General features: G+C 40.5%; 1 protein-coding gene across 3 annotated transcripts in view; it reads left to right on the forward strand.

Annotated features, from left to right (window-relative positions):
- rptor (regulatory associated protein of MTOR, complex 1) overlaps positions 1-17,136 on the forward strand; it is a 427,059-nt gene that overhangs the window by 138,953 nt on the left and 270,970 nt on the right. For all 3 annotated transcript variants that reach the window (XM_078571169.1, XM_078571168.1, XM_078571170.1), the window contains one exon: positions 11,100-11,182. In XM_078571169.1, coding sequence (XP_078427295.1) covers positions 11,100-11,182 — 83 coding nt within the window. The remainder of the gene's footprint in view (positions 1-11,099; positions 11,183-17,136) is intronic.

Below are 17,136 nucleotides of genomic sequence, written 5' to 3' on the forward strand. Positions count from 1 at the left end.
TGTAGGTTTTTGTAACGTTGAAGGATTTACGCTGGTTGAAGCAGTGTGTTGGTTACTACAAAACGCCACTTGTGCAATGCCAGGATATTGGTTCAGGCTCTTGAAATCCTTTAGGGTGTTTCTAACAACTGAAGTTTATTAAAATAGTCTTCTAGTGCAAGACTACAAAGGTTGCCCACGTTTTTCGGAAAACTTGTTTGACTTCCTTTACAGTAAAAATTGGTCGAAACCAAAGGTGGATTCAACTTTCTCAAAAGGGAACTTGGAACAGAACAGAATCACACTTTGAGTTAAGGCATGTTTTGACTCAGTGAATATAATAAGATCTTGACTGACCTTACTACCTCAGTTAAAAAGCACTAGTTCACAATGCAATATGATTTGAATCCAGCAGTATTATAAGTGTATAATGCTTGGTGTATTAGCTCACCTGTTTGTTCCCTGACCATGGTTTTGGAAGCTGGTGGGGAGGTGGTTGATACAATTGGCTTTGGCTGAATTCCACTTGGAAATTCGTGCTAATATCAATAAACATAGCTGTGTCTTCTCTATGTAGCATTGATGTGTATTAGGCGTTAAAGTCCTCTGACTTGCACTTTCCCTTTAGAAAAAAACAGGGAAGGTTATTGATATATTTACAAAAATATTCCTTCATTCAAGAGAGTAATTTTCTTGAGGCAGCCTGAGTTCTTGCCTGTGAAAAATCCTGCTTCAAGCAATAGAGTAAGGGCAGTAAATCCAAGTGTCCACTTGTTGCTATGCTATCTATAAAAAAGGAATAGTTTGAATCCACGTTGATCCTTAAAGGCGTTTAATATGTTCATCTGAAAGTTTCCAGATGGTCAAGTTGCAGTTTATAAAAGAAAAAGTTTCAGACCAGAAAAGTTTAAAAAGTGCTTTATGTTCAATTTGATCAATAAAATAATGGATGCAGGGTTCAATGGCTCAGATTTAATCAATTGCTATGAATGTCCAAGCATTTGTGAGATCTCATTGTTCCACCTGCCATACATCTGTTAGCTGTTTCCTTAAATGAATCCAATGTTCTGACTTCACTATCCTTCCCAGCAATACATTGCAGCTGCTGGTAACTTTAATTAAAAGAAAAACTCCTTAACTTCCTTAATTTACCCTTCACAATGCTGATTGTACAGGCTTACAAACATGTTTGTCCTCTTATTTTGTTGCCTGGCTGAATATTGGAGGAAATTTGGGTGTATCAGTGGACATGTGGAAACTGGTGCAGTGTGACAGATGATACATTTGCTGAACACTTCGGGACTTCCTGTGGTCGTGAAAGGCACTGTAGAAATATAAATCTTTCTTTATCTGAACCTATTGTTTTAGTTTCATTCTTCTCTCACATTAACCGTACTTCTAATGTCCTTTCACAATCTTCTGGTTTATTTAGAGATTGATTTTTCTTTACAGCTCTTCCCTTGAACATCAAGAATTAGCTTGTTGCTTTCATCTACACTGCATGGTGAGCTTGGGTGACCATTTCATGTCAGTGAGCTGAACTTAATGTGTGTAATTCCAGATGTGGCTTCATCAGGGTGCAACTTCTGGCAGGAGACAGCTGGAAAAACTGTGCTGTGCAGTAGATTGACCTGGGATCAGAATATGTGTCAACAACAAAAACTAATTATAACATAAAATATCCCAAGGTGCTTCACTGAAGCATCATAAGACAAAATTTTAAACTGAGCCACATAAGTACACATTGTGGTTGATCATCAAAAGCTTTGTCAGGAGACAGATTTTGAATATTAGAGGAAATTTCTGCTCATCCAGTACCAGGTATTGGGCAAGCAGTCTGAAAATTCTGAGTCGGTGGAGTGATTGAGACGTAGTGAAGTAGAGCTGGGTGTATCAGTGGACATGTGGAAACTGATGCAGTGTGACAGATGATACATTTAGATGAGAAATAGAAAATAGGACTTCCTGGACACCCTGCTATTGTACTCCAGCAACAATGACCAGTAGTCACATTTTCATTGGCACTTTGTTCAACCACTACTAAGGGATAAAACCTGGTATCTTTCCAACAACTTAAGATGAGTAACGTCTCTAATTTTTTAAAGGAGTAATTTTTGGGCCAGCATGTCATCCCACAGTTGTCTTACATGCTGCCACAGGAAGCCGCTGCGGTGACAGAATGAAGTACTCACCCATGGGCATCCATGCTCCGAGTTTCTGACCTCCGTAGCATTGGTATAGAGCAGAGAAAAGCTGAGTGGAGGCCAGGCACTTTCTCGTTAGCAGTTCCAGGGGTAGGAATGAAGTCTGGGACCTAGCTAGCTGGCCCTCAATCTGGGCTGGTGCGCCAAGGTCCAATTTGGGAGAAGCAGGGGAGAGCCCACCAAAATGGGAGTAATAATCACATAGAGCTTTCAGCATAATAATGGCACATCTATGGTGTGTGCCACTTTATGCTGCAGAAATTCTGGGCAATTGTGATATGAATGACTTATCATATTATATACTGAGATTTTTGCACTATTCCACAGAGACTGATAAAGTAGAACGGCTCATTATAGCTCTACCCCCATTAAAATCAGTGATGAGATTGAGCTTGCTGAACCAATGCCACTGTGATCTCCATTTAGACCATCACAGAGTAGTGCTGGAGGCTTCAATCAATATTCAACCATGTTTTGACAGTATTGATGAAGGCTCCACAAAATAAAATAAAATCCCCTGGGTACAAAATGTTGAAGGAGTTATACTTTTTTGAAACAATGATTATTTGACAGGCCAAGGGATTCTACTGATTTATTTAAAAACTGAAACCTAGTAATGGGAGGTGTAAAGACTTCCTGACATTCATGTGGGTTACAGAAATCTACTTTCATATCAGCCCATATTATCAGGAAAGGAATTGTAAGCCATTTTATCAAAAACATTTGATCTTTGTTAGAAGTGAAGTTTGGCCAAACGCTGGAGGTTCAATTATTTACAATGAAGACTCTGACAAACTGTAGGGCTGGATTTAGTTGTGAAAATAACTGAGGCCAACAGTGTGACACTTTTGTTAGCAGACTGGTGCTGTTTCGCGTTGCCCTGATTATAAACAATGAGAACCCATTGCCAAAGAGGAAAAATAACTCTGATTCATACTAAGCAAGCTTTTAAATGTATTAGGAAACCTGAAGAAATTGCTTGAGCCTTTTGCATTTATGGAGGTATTAATTAAGCTGTTGTTCCTTTCTGCGTTGGACCCTGGTACCTTGGATCTGCATTAAACGTTGACCCACGTGCTCCCGATCAGCCACTAGTTTGTTGCGAGAATTCTAATGATTTTCCCAGCAAATAGTGTTGTGAGTATCCTGCCGGGTGATCAGCAGGCTCTCTTCACACCAGGTTGAAGTGGTGAGACATCAGTTCTAATTACTTCACAACTGCAGTTTGTAATGCTACCTGGTATTCAAAAATTGTTTGGAATAGGTTTTTCTCAAGGGGAGGCAAAGAGGGAATTTGAATTTTTGTGCAATATATGTTATATTTAAATGATCAGCTAAGAACAATGTTCCTAGAAGCTCTTTGGCTTTTGTCTTTATCCCCTTACCCCTTTGAGAGATGGGTGAGGAATGGCTGGGAGAACAGCAAAAAGAATGAAAAGAACGTTTACAGAACCAATAAGATCACAGATATGCAGATATGGCCTTTTGGCAGTTTAGCTCAAAAACAAAAACCTATAATTTAATTTCTCCCTCCCCCGATTCTTCATTACAGCGTGTAAAAGCCTCTTGAATTACTCAAATTTTTGTGTCTGGTATTTTGCCCAGAAGATATGTGAAGAGGTGCACCCGACATTGTTGCATACTGCCATTTTTCTGTCTTATTCCTTTCCCTGGACCTCACATGGTAAAGATTTAATATGAATTTTACTAATGTTTAATGTTTTCTGTTCCACTTAGTATTTTGCATACCTCTATATAGTCCCTTCCTGCATACCTCCTTTCAGGGCATAAAAATTCAACCTTTTCAAATTTGCCTTGGATTGAAATTCTACTGATTTGGCAATAGTACATTCAGTTTGCTTTGTTAGTTGCTGCTCTGCAATGACTGGGAGTAGCCAGGTTACACAATGCCCAGATCTCTCAGCCCCTCTCCTAGCTAGTTCAACACCGTTGACCATCATAGAATCAATGAACACAGAAACAGAAAATACTGGAAAAACTCAGCAGGACTGACAGCATCTGTGGAGAGAAAGACCAAGTTAATGTTTCAAGACTGTATGACTCTTCAGAGTTCTGAAGAGTCAAATGGACTTGAAACGTTAACTGTCTTTCTCTCCACAGATGCTGTTAAACCTGTTGAGTTTTTCCAGCGTTTTCTGCTTTTGTTTTGGATTTCCAGCATCCGCAGTATTTTGCTTTTATTACAGTGGTATTCCCTTTAGCCTGGGAATGAGCCAAAGTGGTGCCTATTTTCAGGAACAAAGCAAAACGAATAAATTCCAAACCCAGTAGCATTGCAGCAATAACTGCAAAATAATGGTAGTAAAAAGGAATTAATCGCTGGAAACAAACTTGAGTAGCATAGCATCTCAGCTGATACTCCAGTGCAGTACTGAGGGAGTCGCTGTATTGTTGGGGGTGCGAGTTTTGGATGATATGTTAAACCAAATCCCTGTCTGCCCTCTCATGTAGATGTAAAAGATCTCAAGCCACTATTTCGAAGAAGAGCAAAGGAATTATCTCTGACTAATATTTATCCCTCAATCATCCCTCAAAAGCAAATTAACTCTCATTATTCTCTGGCAGTTTGTGGGAGCATGCTGTGCATAAATTGGCTGCCCCGTTTCCTATGTTGCTACAGTAACTGCACTTCATCAGTGCTCTATTGCCTGTAAAGCACTTTGGGATGTCCTGTGGTATGAAAGGTGGTACATAAACGTATGTCTTTTTCTTTAAAGTAGCAGCCAAAATTTGAGAAGGGCAGATTAGATCTAACCAACCACCTTGATTTGAAAATGAAGGGTCATCCCAAGCAGACATTAGAAAACCAATGACGTGTGGAGACATTGGCACTGAATGGTTTGTTTCCATGTTGTTGCCTCCTTTATTTCTAGGTAGAATTTAACAGTTTAATTAAAGGCAACCCTTGGTGGCAACAATAGCATTCAAAGCATTTTTAGCATCTTTGCATAGAGTAAAATACAAAACAGCAGGGAAGAAATATCCACTTGCCTGGCAGCCTGCTAAAATCTTTTAACATAATTGCATCCTGTGGTGTTAATGGCATTCTATTATATGAGGGGTGGATCCAGTTTTGTCCCTGGAGCAATAGTAATTGCCACTTAAATTATTTCAACACTATTATTTTTTAATAGATTTACTGTGAATTTAAATATGTGCTAATGCTGATACCTTGAGCTTTAATTCTATATGATTTTGAAATGTAGATACTGAAGCAGAGGAATAGATAGAGGATAGATGGTGAGCACCAGTCATTAAGTGAAGAATATTGAATTTTGTATTTTGCTCAATTTGTTTTTTATTGACTATTGTTCACTACCCCTTTGAATCTAGCCTCAATATTTAAGACAAAAACAAAAATACCAGGTCTGACAGCATCTGCGGAGAGGGATACAGTTAATGTTTCGGCGGACTCGAAATATTAACTGTATCCCTCTCCGCAGAAACAAAATTACCTGGAAAAACTCAGCAGGTCTGGCAGCATCGGCGGAGAAGAAAAGAGTTGACGTTTCGAGTCCTCACGACCCTTCAACAGAACTGAGTATAGTTAGGAGAGGGGTGAAATATAAGCTGGTTTAAGGTGGCGGGGGGAGAAGTTGAGGGGGGTGGGTGGTTGTAGGGACAAGCAAGCAGTGATAGGAGCAGATAATCAAAAGATGTCACAAACAAAAGGATCAAAGAGGTGTTGAAGGTGGTGATATTATCTAAGAAAATGTGCTAATTAAGAATGGATGGCAGGACACTCAAATAATGGAAATAGGTGGGAAAAGAAAAATCTATATAAATTATTGAAAAAAACAGAAGGGAGGGGGAAGAAACGGGGTGGGGATGGGGGGAGGGAGTTTAAGATCAAAGTTCCAGTGAAGCCCAACGCAAACTGGAGGAACAGCACCTCATCTTCCGACTAGGCACTTTACAGCCTTCCGGGCTGAATATTGAATTCAACAACTTTAGATCTATTCGAAATCCTGTGTCCGTTTTCAGGGATATTTGTGAACGTATAGCTATTTGATCTTTGGCCTCTGAAATTCTAAGGAGAGTAGTCTAAGCTATAGTCAATTCCCACAGCAGTAAAAAATACAAGAAACATTACAACAACAGAATAGTTTGGCATTTGATCATGAATTTTTATTGATTTCCATCCAAGGAGGTAGATAAAATGATTTCTGCTCTTTCAATTTATCACTGATACTTGCTTGTTCACCCTTAGTAAAATAGATGTGTGTAATAGCTTAAAAGCAAAGTATGAAGTTGCAAATAAAAACAGAAAATGCTGGAAGTACTCAGCAGGTTAGGCAGCATCTGTGGACAGAAAAAGTAACAAGTAACGTTCACACCACATAAGTGCCAGGCAAAGATCATCTCCAACAAGAGAGAACCAACCATCTTCCCTTGACATTCAATGGCATTACAATCACTGAATTCCCCTCTATCAACATCTGGAGGTTACTGTTGACCAGAAACTGAACTGGATCTGCCATATAAATATTGTGGCTACAAGAGCAGGTCAGAGACTAGGAATTCTGAAGTGAGTAACTTGCCTCCTCACTCCCCAAAGCTTGTCGACCATCTACAAGACAGAAGACAGGAATGTGATGGATACACTCCACTTGCCTAGATGAGTGCAGCTCCAACAACACTCAAGAAACTTGACACCATCCAGGTCAAAGCAGCCCGCTTGATCAGCATCCCGTCCACCAGCTTTAAACGTTCACTTGTGGCAGCATTGTGTACCATCTTTAAGATGCACTGCAACAACTCATCAAGGCTCCTTTGACAGCACCATCCAAACCCATGACCTCTACCTCATCGGAGGACAAGGGCAGCAGATACACAGGAGCACCATCACCTGCAAGTTCCCTTCCAAGCCATGCATCATCCTGACTTGGAGTTATATCACTGTTCCTTCACTGGTGCTGAGTCAAAATCCTGGAACTCCCTCCCTAACAGCACTGTGGGCGTACTCTCATAACATGGACTGCAGCAGTTCAAGAAGGTGCTCAAGACCACCTCAGGGCAATTAGGGATGGGCAATAATTGCTGGCCCAGCCAGCAATGCCCACACTCTGTGAAAGAATAATAAAAAAAGAAAAGTTTACTCTGGTCGTCCCTGCAGGGATGCTGCCTGCCTGCTGAGTATTTCTAGCATTTTCTGTTTTTATTTCAGATTTCAGCATCCACTGAATTTGAAGTTGTAAACCTTTATTGCTTATCAAATATGGAGAGATCCTATAGAGACATAAGATAATTCAACAGCTAAATCAGATAAATTGTTCTGATCATTACCTGATTAAGACACTCTTGAAAACAGAGTCAAGAATCACTCTTGAGACTGATATGAAATTCTGGAAACAAAAACTCTAGATTAAGAACAGTATCAAAGATCCAAAAATATAACAATGTTTATGGAAATGAAAGGGCTCATTCCCAAGTCAATGTATCTGAAACTCTTTGTTGTTTCATGGGATGTGGGCATCTCTGACAAGGCCAGCATTTGTTACCCATTCCTAATTGCCCTTGAACAGAATGCCTTGTAAGGCCATTTCAGAGGGCAGTTAAGAGTCAACCACATTGCTGTAGGTCTTGAGTCATATGTAAGCCAAACTAGGTAAGGATGGCAGATTTAGCCTGGGCCTTTGAATTACAAGTCCAGTGACATTCCCACTACACCACCAAACAAGAGAGGTGAAATTGGTGGGCTTACAATTGTAGAGGTAAGAATTACTGAAGCTGCTTTCTTTGTCTAGATGCAATGGTCTCATCTAAATTCTTCAGAAAGTGGGTGAAACATCTTGCCAAAAAACCTTGTTAAATGTACTTTTTTTGTGTTCTGTAATAAGTTGCATTCAAATTAATACTTCAAACAGCTGAGGGCATTGTGGTGGAACTGATGGATGTAAAGTGTTGGTATAAATGATACAATATGTCATGCAGTCACGCAGTTGTCACTGTGAAAAATGGGTAACTTGGGTCTGTAGGTGGTCTGAAGTTTAAGGGTGTGAATTAGCTATGCAGCAATTGGGATTTTTAAAAAATATAATTCAAATAATTTTCAGGTTTTGACCTTTCTTCAACTATCATTGGAGGAAGGCAAGTGAGTTGCATCACCACCACTGTCGAGTCTTCAGTTATGCAGTTAACCGTTGGAGGTATGCGAGGGTAGCCAGGAGTTGATCCCTCTGCAGAAGCCCCTCTTTTCCACATCTCCTTACCTCACTCTTGCTACCTTCTCAGTTGCACATCCAAGATAGGCATCTCATTGCGAGGGGATGCACCCATATCATTTAGCTGTGTGGCTAACATCAGCTTCTGTTCTTGGGTTGTGTTTGGCCTTTCCCCATTCAAAAATAAATAAATCTTTGATTCGTGTTACAGTTTTCAGCTGTGCTATGTTTGCACAACTCCTAATGGCCTAAGAGTGACTTTGGGCAAGGTTAATCTCTGGTTAATGATGATTTCAAAGAGGAGCGATGTGCATGTGTGTTGCCTGGGCTTATTTTAATTTGGACTAGCTTTATTCGATTAAAATTAGTTGCTTTCCAGCGAATACATTCTGATCTATCTATGAAGTTAGACCCTGCATGGATAAAACAAGCTTATGATCGTCAATAAAAAACAGTGTGTGCTGGGAAAACTCAGCAGGTTGGCAGCATCTGTGGAGAGAGAAACAGAGTTAATGTTTCAAGTCCATATGACTCTTCAGAACTAAAGAGAAGTAGAGATGTGATGGATTTTATACAGTTTAAGAGGAGGTGGAGCAAAATAGGTCAGGGATAGGTGGGAGCTAAGGATAAATTTGACAAAGATGTCATGGACACAGGACAAAGGGAATGTTAATAGTAGTGTTAAAGATTAAAGAAGGTGCTAATAGTGGCATAGAGGTAAGATAGCAGAATGTGTTAATAGCAGAAGCTTATAATCATTAACAATATTAGATATTTTATCTAACAGAAGTGGTAAATTGAAAAGAATATTTATATTAAAAAAAACCTTGCCTAATCTTAAAGAAGGGTCTGAAGAAGGGTCATAAAGACTCGAAACATCAACTCTGTTTTTCTCTCCACAGATGCTGTCAGACCTGCTGAGTTTTCCCAGCATTTTCTGTTTTCCTTTCAGATTTCCAGCATCTGCAGTATTTTGCTTTTATCTAATCTTAAAGCTTTTGTTTTAAATTATACCTGAAGAATTTTAAAATGTTGTAAATATGGCATAGGAGAACAGCATATTCAGAATTAAACAATGCCCTGGAAATACACATCAGGTCAAGAAAATACACTCCAGGAAAGGCACAGACCTAGAATTTACTGAAAAAATAAGTTTGCGTGAACGATGCACTACATTCGACCAGCAAGTTATGGCAATTAAACACTAACCCGTGAATTACAGATTACCACCGGTTGCCAGTCAATTTATAATGCTGCACTGTTAGCTTTGCAAAAATGGCATTTCATTTTTAGCCACCTGTGATTCTCATAAAGTTGCTGTATTTGCACAGTAATTACCCATTAAACTTGCCATAGAGAGTTAAGCCTAACAATTAACAATGCAAGTGTGCTTTAAAAGTATAATTGTTAATGACTGCTGTGATGGACCACATGGTTTCAAACTTGCATTTTTTGAGACAGACCCTAATTGAAAAGGGAAACTGTTTCTCCCAGTTGCTAAGGAAACTAAGACTGAAACAGATTGAAATCCAAAACCTCTGGTTAAAACCATATAAAAGAGCACAGAGCCCTCAGAGCTCAGTTGATGACGAGCCCACTGGTGTAGTACAGGCAGGCCGAGGATGGCGGAGGCTACATCCAGAAGTTGGAGCTGGAGCTGAGGAAAACTTTGGTGGGACTGCCGAAGCAGAGTTGAGGAGATCCTGCAGACATGTGCCATTTTTGGTGAAGACTGGTTGGTTGTGCGCTGATGTTAGCTGCAATCAGGCTAAACCCCAGAAGGAGAGCTGAAGTTCTTCGTGAGGAAAACAGAGTTTTGAAGGACTTTGTGACTGTGATTGATGATGTATAGGCCGAGTGGACTGCTGAGCCAATTCATAAGACCTGTCTTCGTTGTATCAGCCACTTCATGTGTAATTTATAGTTTATAATTGATTGCAATTTTTCTGTTAATTTATGTTGGGCCTATGTTGGTTCTGGGTTTTAGAATATAGGTGGTCAACTAAGATACTATTTAGGCTTTACCTTGTTTGACTCTTGTATAGTAATTTTTTTTGGTTTACGTCTTGAAATCTTCGGACTTCATTCTTTGTCAATAATTGGGATTTTGGATTTCTTCTTTTAAAAAAAAAGTTACTGGTCTTGACTGAGATTATAACACTGTCAATCAACCTCTTACCCAGAAATTGAACATTTTTTATTCATTCGTGGGAAATGGGCGTTGCTGGGAAGCCCAGCATTTATTGCCCTTGGGAAGTTGATGGCGATGGTACTTTTTGAACCACTGCAATCCTTGTGAAAGTACTCCCACAGTGCTTTTGTGTATTATAGCTTTTCATAACTGTTTAAGACAACTGAGTGGCTTGTGAGCCCGTTGCATAGGGCAGTAATATATCAACTGCATTCCTGTGGGCCTGGAGTCACCTTTTGCCCAGATCAGATAAGAAGGGTGGCAGGTTTCCTTCCCTAAAGGATGTTAGTGAATTAGTTGGGTTATACCGCAATCCGATAGTTTCGTGGTCATCATTGATACTAGCTTTTTATTCCAGATGTATTTAATTAGTTGAATTTAAATTCTGCAGTTGTCATGACGAGGTTTGAACTTATAGCACCATAGATTATTTCAGCAAATGGCTGTTTTCTTCTAAGGCCACAGTCCTTTAAAGTGTTAGTTTTTGTATTTAGAGATTGTCTCATGCATTGAAATGTTTTTCCTGTTAATGTCTTGCAGATCCACTGTCCATGAGCCCTCAGAAAGCTTTGGAAAGTATTGGTGCTAATTTACAGAAGCAGTATGAGAATTGGCAACCAAGGGTGAGTTTTGTTTATTCAGCATTGTGAATAAATTTAACAAATTGAATTGAAACGATAGTGCTTTTCTAAATGTGCAGTTATAACCCAAACAAAATGCAGAATTTGCAACTGTATGCTGTTTGATGAGTAGAAACTGAATGTTATCTGATTGAAGAGGTCTGTTACCATTTGTCTTGCCTGCTGTTGACCTGATCGATTTTTCCTCCCCAAGTTACAGGAATGTGTCATTGTTCAGATTGTTGTCTGACGCTTGTGTTTCCTGGTGGCAATAACCTGAATTCTCTGCGTTTGCTATATATGTATTTATTTAAATGCAGAGATTTTGCAACAATTCAGTATTATGCCATTATTTCCTCAATCCTCTGATATAGCAGCCACTTGTTTCTCTTTCAGCTTTATCTGTTGTGTTTGGTAGCTTTTAGATTTTAGATATAACTCGTTGCAACTTGTGTTTTCGTTGCAGTTGATGAATAGAATGCTATCATTGACCTATATCTCTGTCTTCAAAAATGCTGCTCACCAGTGTCCTCAAAAAAATTCATCTTCAGCTCAACAGGGGAGGCGATGGCATAGTGGTATTGTTGCTGGACTAGTAACCCAGAGACCCAGGGTATTGCTCTGGGGACCTGGGTTTGAATCCCGCTTTGGCAGATGGTGGAATTTGAATTCAGTGAAAATCTGGAATTAGAAGTCCAATGATGACCATGAAAACATTGTCGATTGTTGTAAAAACCCATCTGGTTCACTAATGTCCTTCAGGGAAGGAAATCTGCTGTCCTCACCTGGTCTGGCCTACATGTGACTCCAGACCCACAGCAATGTGATTGACTCTTAAATGCCCTCTAAAGTGGCCTAGAAAGCAACTCAGTTGTATCAAACAGCTACAGAGTTACAAAAAAGGAATGAAACCGGACAGACAGTACGGCATTGACCTAGGTGCAGGAAACCGCAACGCCAACCTGCAAAGTCCTCCTTAGTAACATCTGAGGGCAAGTGCCAAAATTGGGGCAGCCGTCTCACAGACTAGTCAAACAACAGCCTGATGTAGTCATCCTCATGGAATCATATAATGCCCCAGACATCACCATCCCTGGGTATATCCTGTCCCGCCGGCAGGACAGACCCAGCAAAGGTGGCAGCACAGTAGTGTACAGTTGGGAGGGAGTTGCCCTCGGAGTCCTCAACATCAACTCCGAACTCCCATGAAGCCTAATGGCATCAGGTCAAACATGGGCAAGGAAATCTCCTGCTGATTATCATGCACATACTCTGGCAATAGCACTGAAGACTTGTGCTCCAGAACTTGCTGCACCCCTAGCCAAGCTGTTCCAGTACAGCTACAACACTGGCATCTACCCAGCTATGTGGAAAATTGCCCAGGTATATTCTGTACACAAAAAGCAGGACGAATCCAACCCGGCCAGTTACTGCCCCATCAGTCTACACTCCATCATCAGTAAAGTAATGAACAGTGCTGTCAAGTGGCACTTGCTTAGCAATAACCTGCTCAATTACGCCTAGTTTGGGTTCCACCAGGGCCACTCAGCTCCTGACCTCATTACAGCCTTGGTTCAAGCATGGACAAAAGAACTGAATTCCCGAGGTGAGGTGAGAGTGACTGCCCTTGACATCAAGGCCGCATTTGACAGAGTGTGGCATCAAGGAGCCCTAGCAAAACTGGAGTCAATGGGAATCAGGGGGAAATCTCTCTGCTAGTTGGAGTCATACCTAGCACAAAGGAAGATGGTTGTGGTTGTTGGAGTTCAGTCATCTCAGCTCCAGGACATTGCAGGAGTTCCTCAGGATAGTGTCCTCGGCCAAACCACCTTCAGCTGCTTCATCAATGACCTTCCTTCCATCATAAGGTCAGAAGTGGGGATTTTCACTGATGATTGCACAATGCTCAGCATCATTTGCGACTCCTCAGATACTGAAGCAGTCGGTGTCCAAATGCAGGAAGACCTGAGCAATATCCAGGTTTGAGCTAACAAGTGGCAAGTAACATTTGCGCCACGCAAGTGTCAGGCAATGACCATCCCCAACAAGAGAGAATCCAGTCATCGCTCTTGATGTTCAATGGCATTACCATCACTGAATCCCCCATTATCAACATCCTGGGGGTTATCATTGACCAGAAACTGAACTGGACTAGCCATATAAATACTGTGGCTACAAGAGCAGGTCAGAGGCTAGGAATCGTGCGATGAGTAACTCACCTCTTGACTCCCCAAAGCCTGTCCACCATCTACAAGGCACAAGTCAGGAGTGTGATGGAATACTCCCCACTTGACTGGATGAGTGCAGCTCCCACAACACTCAAGAAGCTTGACACCGTCCAGGAAAAAGCAGCCCGCTTGATTGGCACCACATCCACAAACATTCACTCCCTCCACCACCAACGCACAGTAGCAGCATTGTGTACCATCTACAAGATGCACTGCAGGAATTCACGAAGGCACCTTAGACAGCACCTTCCAAACCCACGACCACTACCATCTAGAAGGACAAGGGCAGCAAATAGATGGGAATACTACCACCTGGAAGTTCCCCTCCAAGTCACTCACCACCCTGACTTGGAAATATATCACTGTTCCTTCGCTGTCGTTGGGTCAAAATCCTGGAACTCCTTTCCTAACAGCACTGTGGGTGTACTTACACCACATGGACTGCAGTGGTTCAAGAAGGCAGCTCACCACTGCCTTCTCAAGGGCAACTAGGAATGGGCAATAAATGCTGGCCCAGGCAGCGAAGCCCACATCCCATGGATGAATAAAAATAACATTCAACTAAGTGTCAGTGCTGGCTCCAAATAATCTTTTTCTCACAATATCCTGGAACTTATTATTGCTTTGCAACTAGATTCCACCATTTGTGTTTGAGACCCTCTAATCTTTTTTTAAATCTCCTTTTGCCCACAGTACTTGATGTGTCGGTCTAAGTCACAGACTATTTCCCTTCAATTTTCTATTATGACTTTTTGTTTGTCATCTTTCTTGACCTTTATCACCTCTGATACCATATGCCATTGCACCCTCCCCCAACATCTCCCCCTTACCACCCACCCGAGCAGGATGACTTTCTTGTGCTCCATCTTGTCATTTCAGAAGATAATTTCTGTGGTATTCTTCTGATTTCTTGCCATTACTTTGGAAATCAAGGAAAACTCTGGAGAAATATGATAAACTACTATTTAGTCATTGATGCTGGTTTTCCTGGGATTTCAATAATCTGTTGAAGTTGCAGCAATAGATTGAGAGAACATGAATTACTGTTTAATTTGTTTTGCCAAGAAGAAGGTGCTCTTCCCTACACATTGGGCCTGGAGGGAAGACTGAAGATTCAACTGTGGGATGTTCACTTCCATTTTTTTGCATTGTGATGTGTTTGTTTAAAGAAAGACCGCCTGACTTTGTCCTTTTCTATTTTTTTGAAGTTGCTTTTCCAAATAACCTGCTTTTGCCTCTTTTGCTGTTTCACTGAAGATTTGGGTTTTCATTTTATTCAATCCTTAGTCTAAGCACAAGTTCAGTGGCTGCATGGTGGAAAGGGCAAGTTTTCTGCATTGTGTGAAGATCACCTGCTGCCTTAGAGGGTGTGTCAAGCATGGTAGTGTAATAAATAGCTATGATATTGGAGCAAAGCCCAGAAGTTCAAGAGTTCAAGTCCCACCATGGCAAGTTCTAAAATTAAATTTAATTAAATAGATCTGGCAATTGGTGAAATGGCACCAGAATTGTTATAAAACCTTAATTGGTTTATTAATGCCCTTCAAGGAAGAGCTGCTACTGAGCCTGGCCTGAATGTGACTCCAGTCCCACTTTTAATACTGAGTAACTGGGCATGAACAGTAAATGCTACCTTGTCACTGTTGTCCACGTAAAGCAATTGCATCAATGGTTCTCCTGTAAAGCACCTTTTTAGATGAACAATGAGCTAGTGGGAGATTGGTGACCTATTGCTATTGGCAGGAAGGAGGGAAGAGGAGAGGATGTCTGGTACAGTGAGCCTTCAGGAAGAAGGCTTACGCTGTACTTCTAGCTGAAGTTCAAACATCTGTGTGATTCACCTACTCACTGGAATTGGAGCTGCGGAGATCATAAATAGGATCCTTCATTTAGAATGATGTTCAGCTACGCTCTGCATTATTCAAATATCCCACAAGTAATCCACATATGGTAAGGGCAATGTGCTCCTCAAATTGTATTATAGATTCATTCTGTCAAATGATGAACCTTCTGCTGTCATGAGTGATTGTAGGTTATTAAGTCATTTATTTTACGTGCCTTATTGCACATGAGCCTATTGAGTAAAAGTGTTATGCAATCCTTAACCTTGTACTGTCTATTGCCTGACCACCTATTCATGCATGCAGAGCAGTGCATCAAATTTTCAGCATTTAACCTCCATTAGATTTCTGCTTCAGTTTTACTTGTAATGTGTTGCATGAGCATTTGAAGAGTATTAGTGGTATGGTATTTCAAGGTAGTATAAAATTATGCTCGATTTAGAGTGAAATATATGCGTCGCTATGGGCTACCTCCACATTATGCTTCTATTTCTCTTTGCTTCATGAAATTTTAATTTGAATTTTTTAATAAATGGGGGAAATATGACTTCTGGTAGGTATCTGCGGTCATCAGAATTCTGTCCAACTGATTGGATTTTTGTATTGTTGACTTCTTAGAATTGTTTTTGCATGCTAATAAATTTTCTGCAGCTATGGCACTGTTTCCTTTAGTCCCCAGTGGGCAATTTTGTATCCAAACCCATTCGAAGAGTTTGCACTGGCAATTCTTAAGCCTACTTTATGCAAGTGCTAAATCCAATCTAATCTCCAAATTGCCATCCTAGAGTAAGATAATTGACTAAATCCAAGATGACAAAAGGAGTGATATCTTGAGCTTGCTTTTGTATTGCTGAAAAAACTAACAGGATCAGAACTAACAAACTAATAGAAACAAACAGACAAAACTAACAAATGCACAAACAGGATGCTGCCATCAAGCCAAAAAGACATCCTGTCTACTACACAAATGTGTATTGTGGTAAATGCATTTCAGTGCTGGTGTGATGTCAGGTACACAGGTTGTACACCCCAATGACAGCACTTCACTTTGGCTGTTTGCAATAGGCAGAGTACTGACCGTACTTAATCAACCCATGCTTTCAAAACCCAGAACATTATGTCTAATGTTAGAGATGAGTCTGTGATTGGGCAGCTGAACAATCCTGAGTCTGCTAAGAATTACACCAACAACCAGTTTAAGATTGTTAGTGGGGCTCACAGTGTAGCTAACTTGCACTTGCTAGAAGCCATACATATTCATATACAGGGACCTGTCTGCTGCAGACAAAAGGAATATGTCCAAACACTAATTTTATGGGGGAACAATAGTTCCCTGGTGCATTCGCCAAGGCAGTGTCTTGACTAATCAGAGCAGACTTGCCAACCATTCAGCAATCCTTTTCTCATGCAGTATAAATTGATTTTCCCCCTTTGAAATTTAGCATTCTTGCATCTATCCTGATGAGTGCAAGATGAAAAGCTTTGACAGAAGGCCAATTTTTGAACAGTACTCAAGTTCTGTACTACCAAGTGACTATTAGCTTACTTTTCTACACTGATGATTTGAGCTAAATTCCAATTGAGTGGTCAGAATTGAATTTCATTTTTGACTTTCAGGCTGTATTGGACAAAAACACAATGTCTTAAGTCAAGGATTTGGCATTTTTTGTTCAATTTGAATTGGTTGTGATGTGAAAAATGCACCATTTTCAATTATTGTAACACTGTTAGCCAATGATCAATGTACCTATAGAGTCAAAACCATGGACTGTGGAGTAGATATCTTAATCTGTGATTACTCTGGAACAAACTGACTGTTTGTAGAAAACTGCAAAAGTATGGTTGTGTGTCCTGTCCCCCTCCAATGAAGGTACACCATTAAAAAAAT

The sequence above is a fragment of the Cetorhinus maximus genome, chromosome 24 (genome assembly GCF_964194155.1).
Source record: "Cetorhinus maximus chromosome 24, sCetMax3.hap1.1, whole genome shotgun sequence".
Taxonomy (NCBI): domain Eukaryota; kingdom Metazoa; phylum Chordata; class Chondrichthyes; order Lamniformes; family Cetorhinidae; genus Cetorhinus; species Cetorhinus maximus.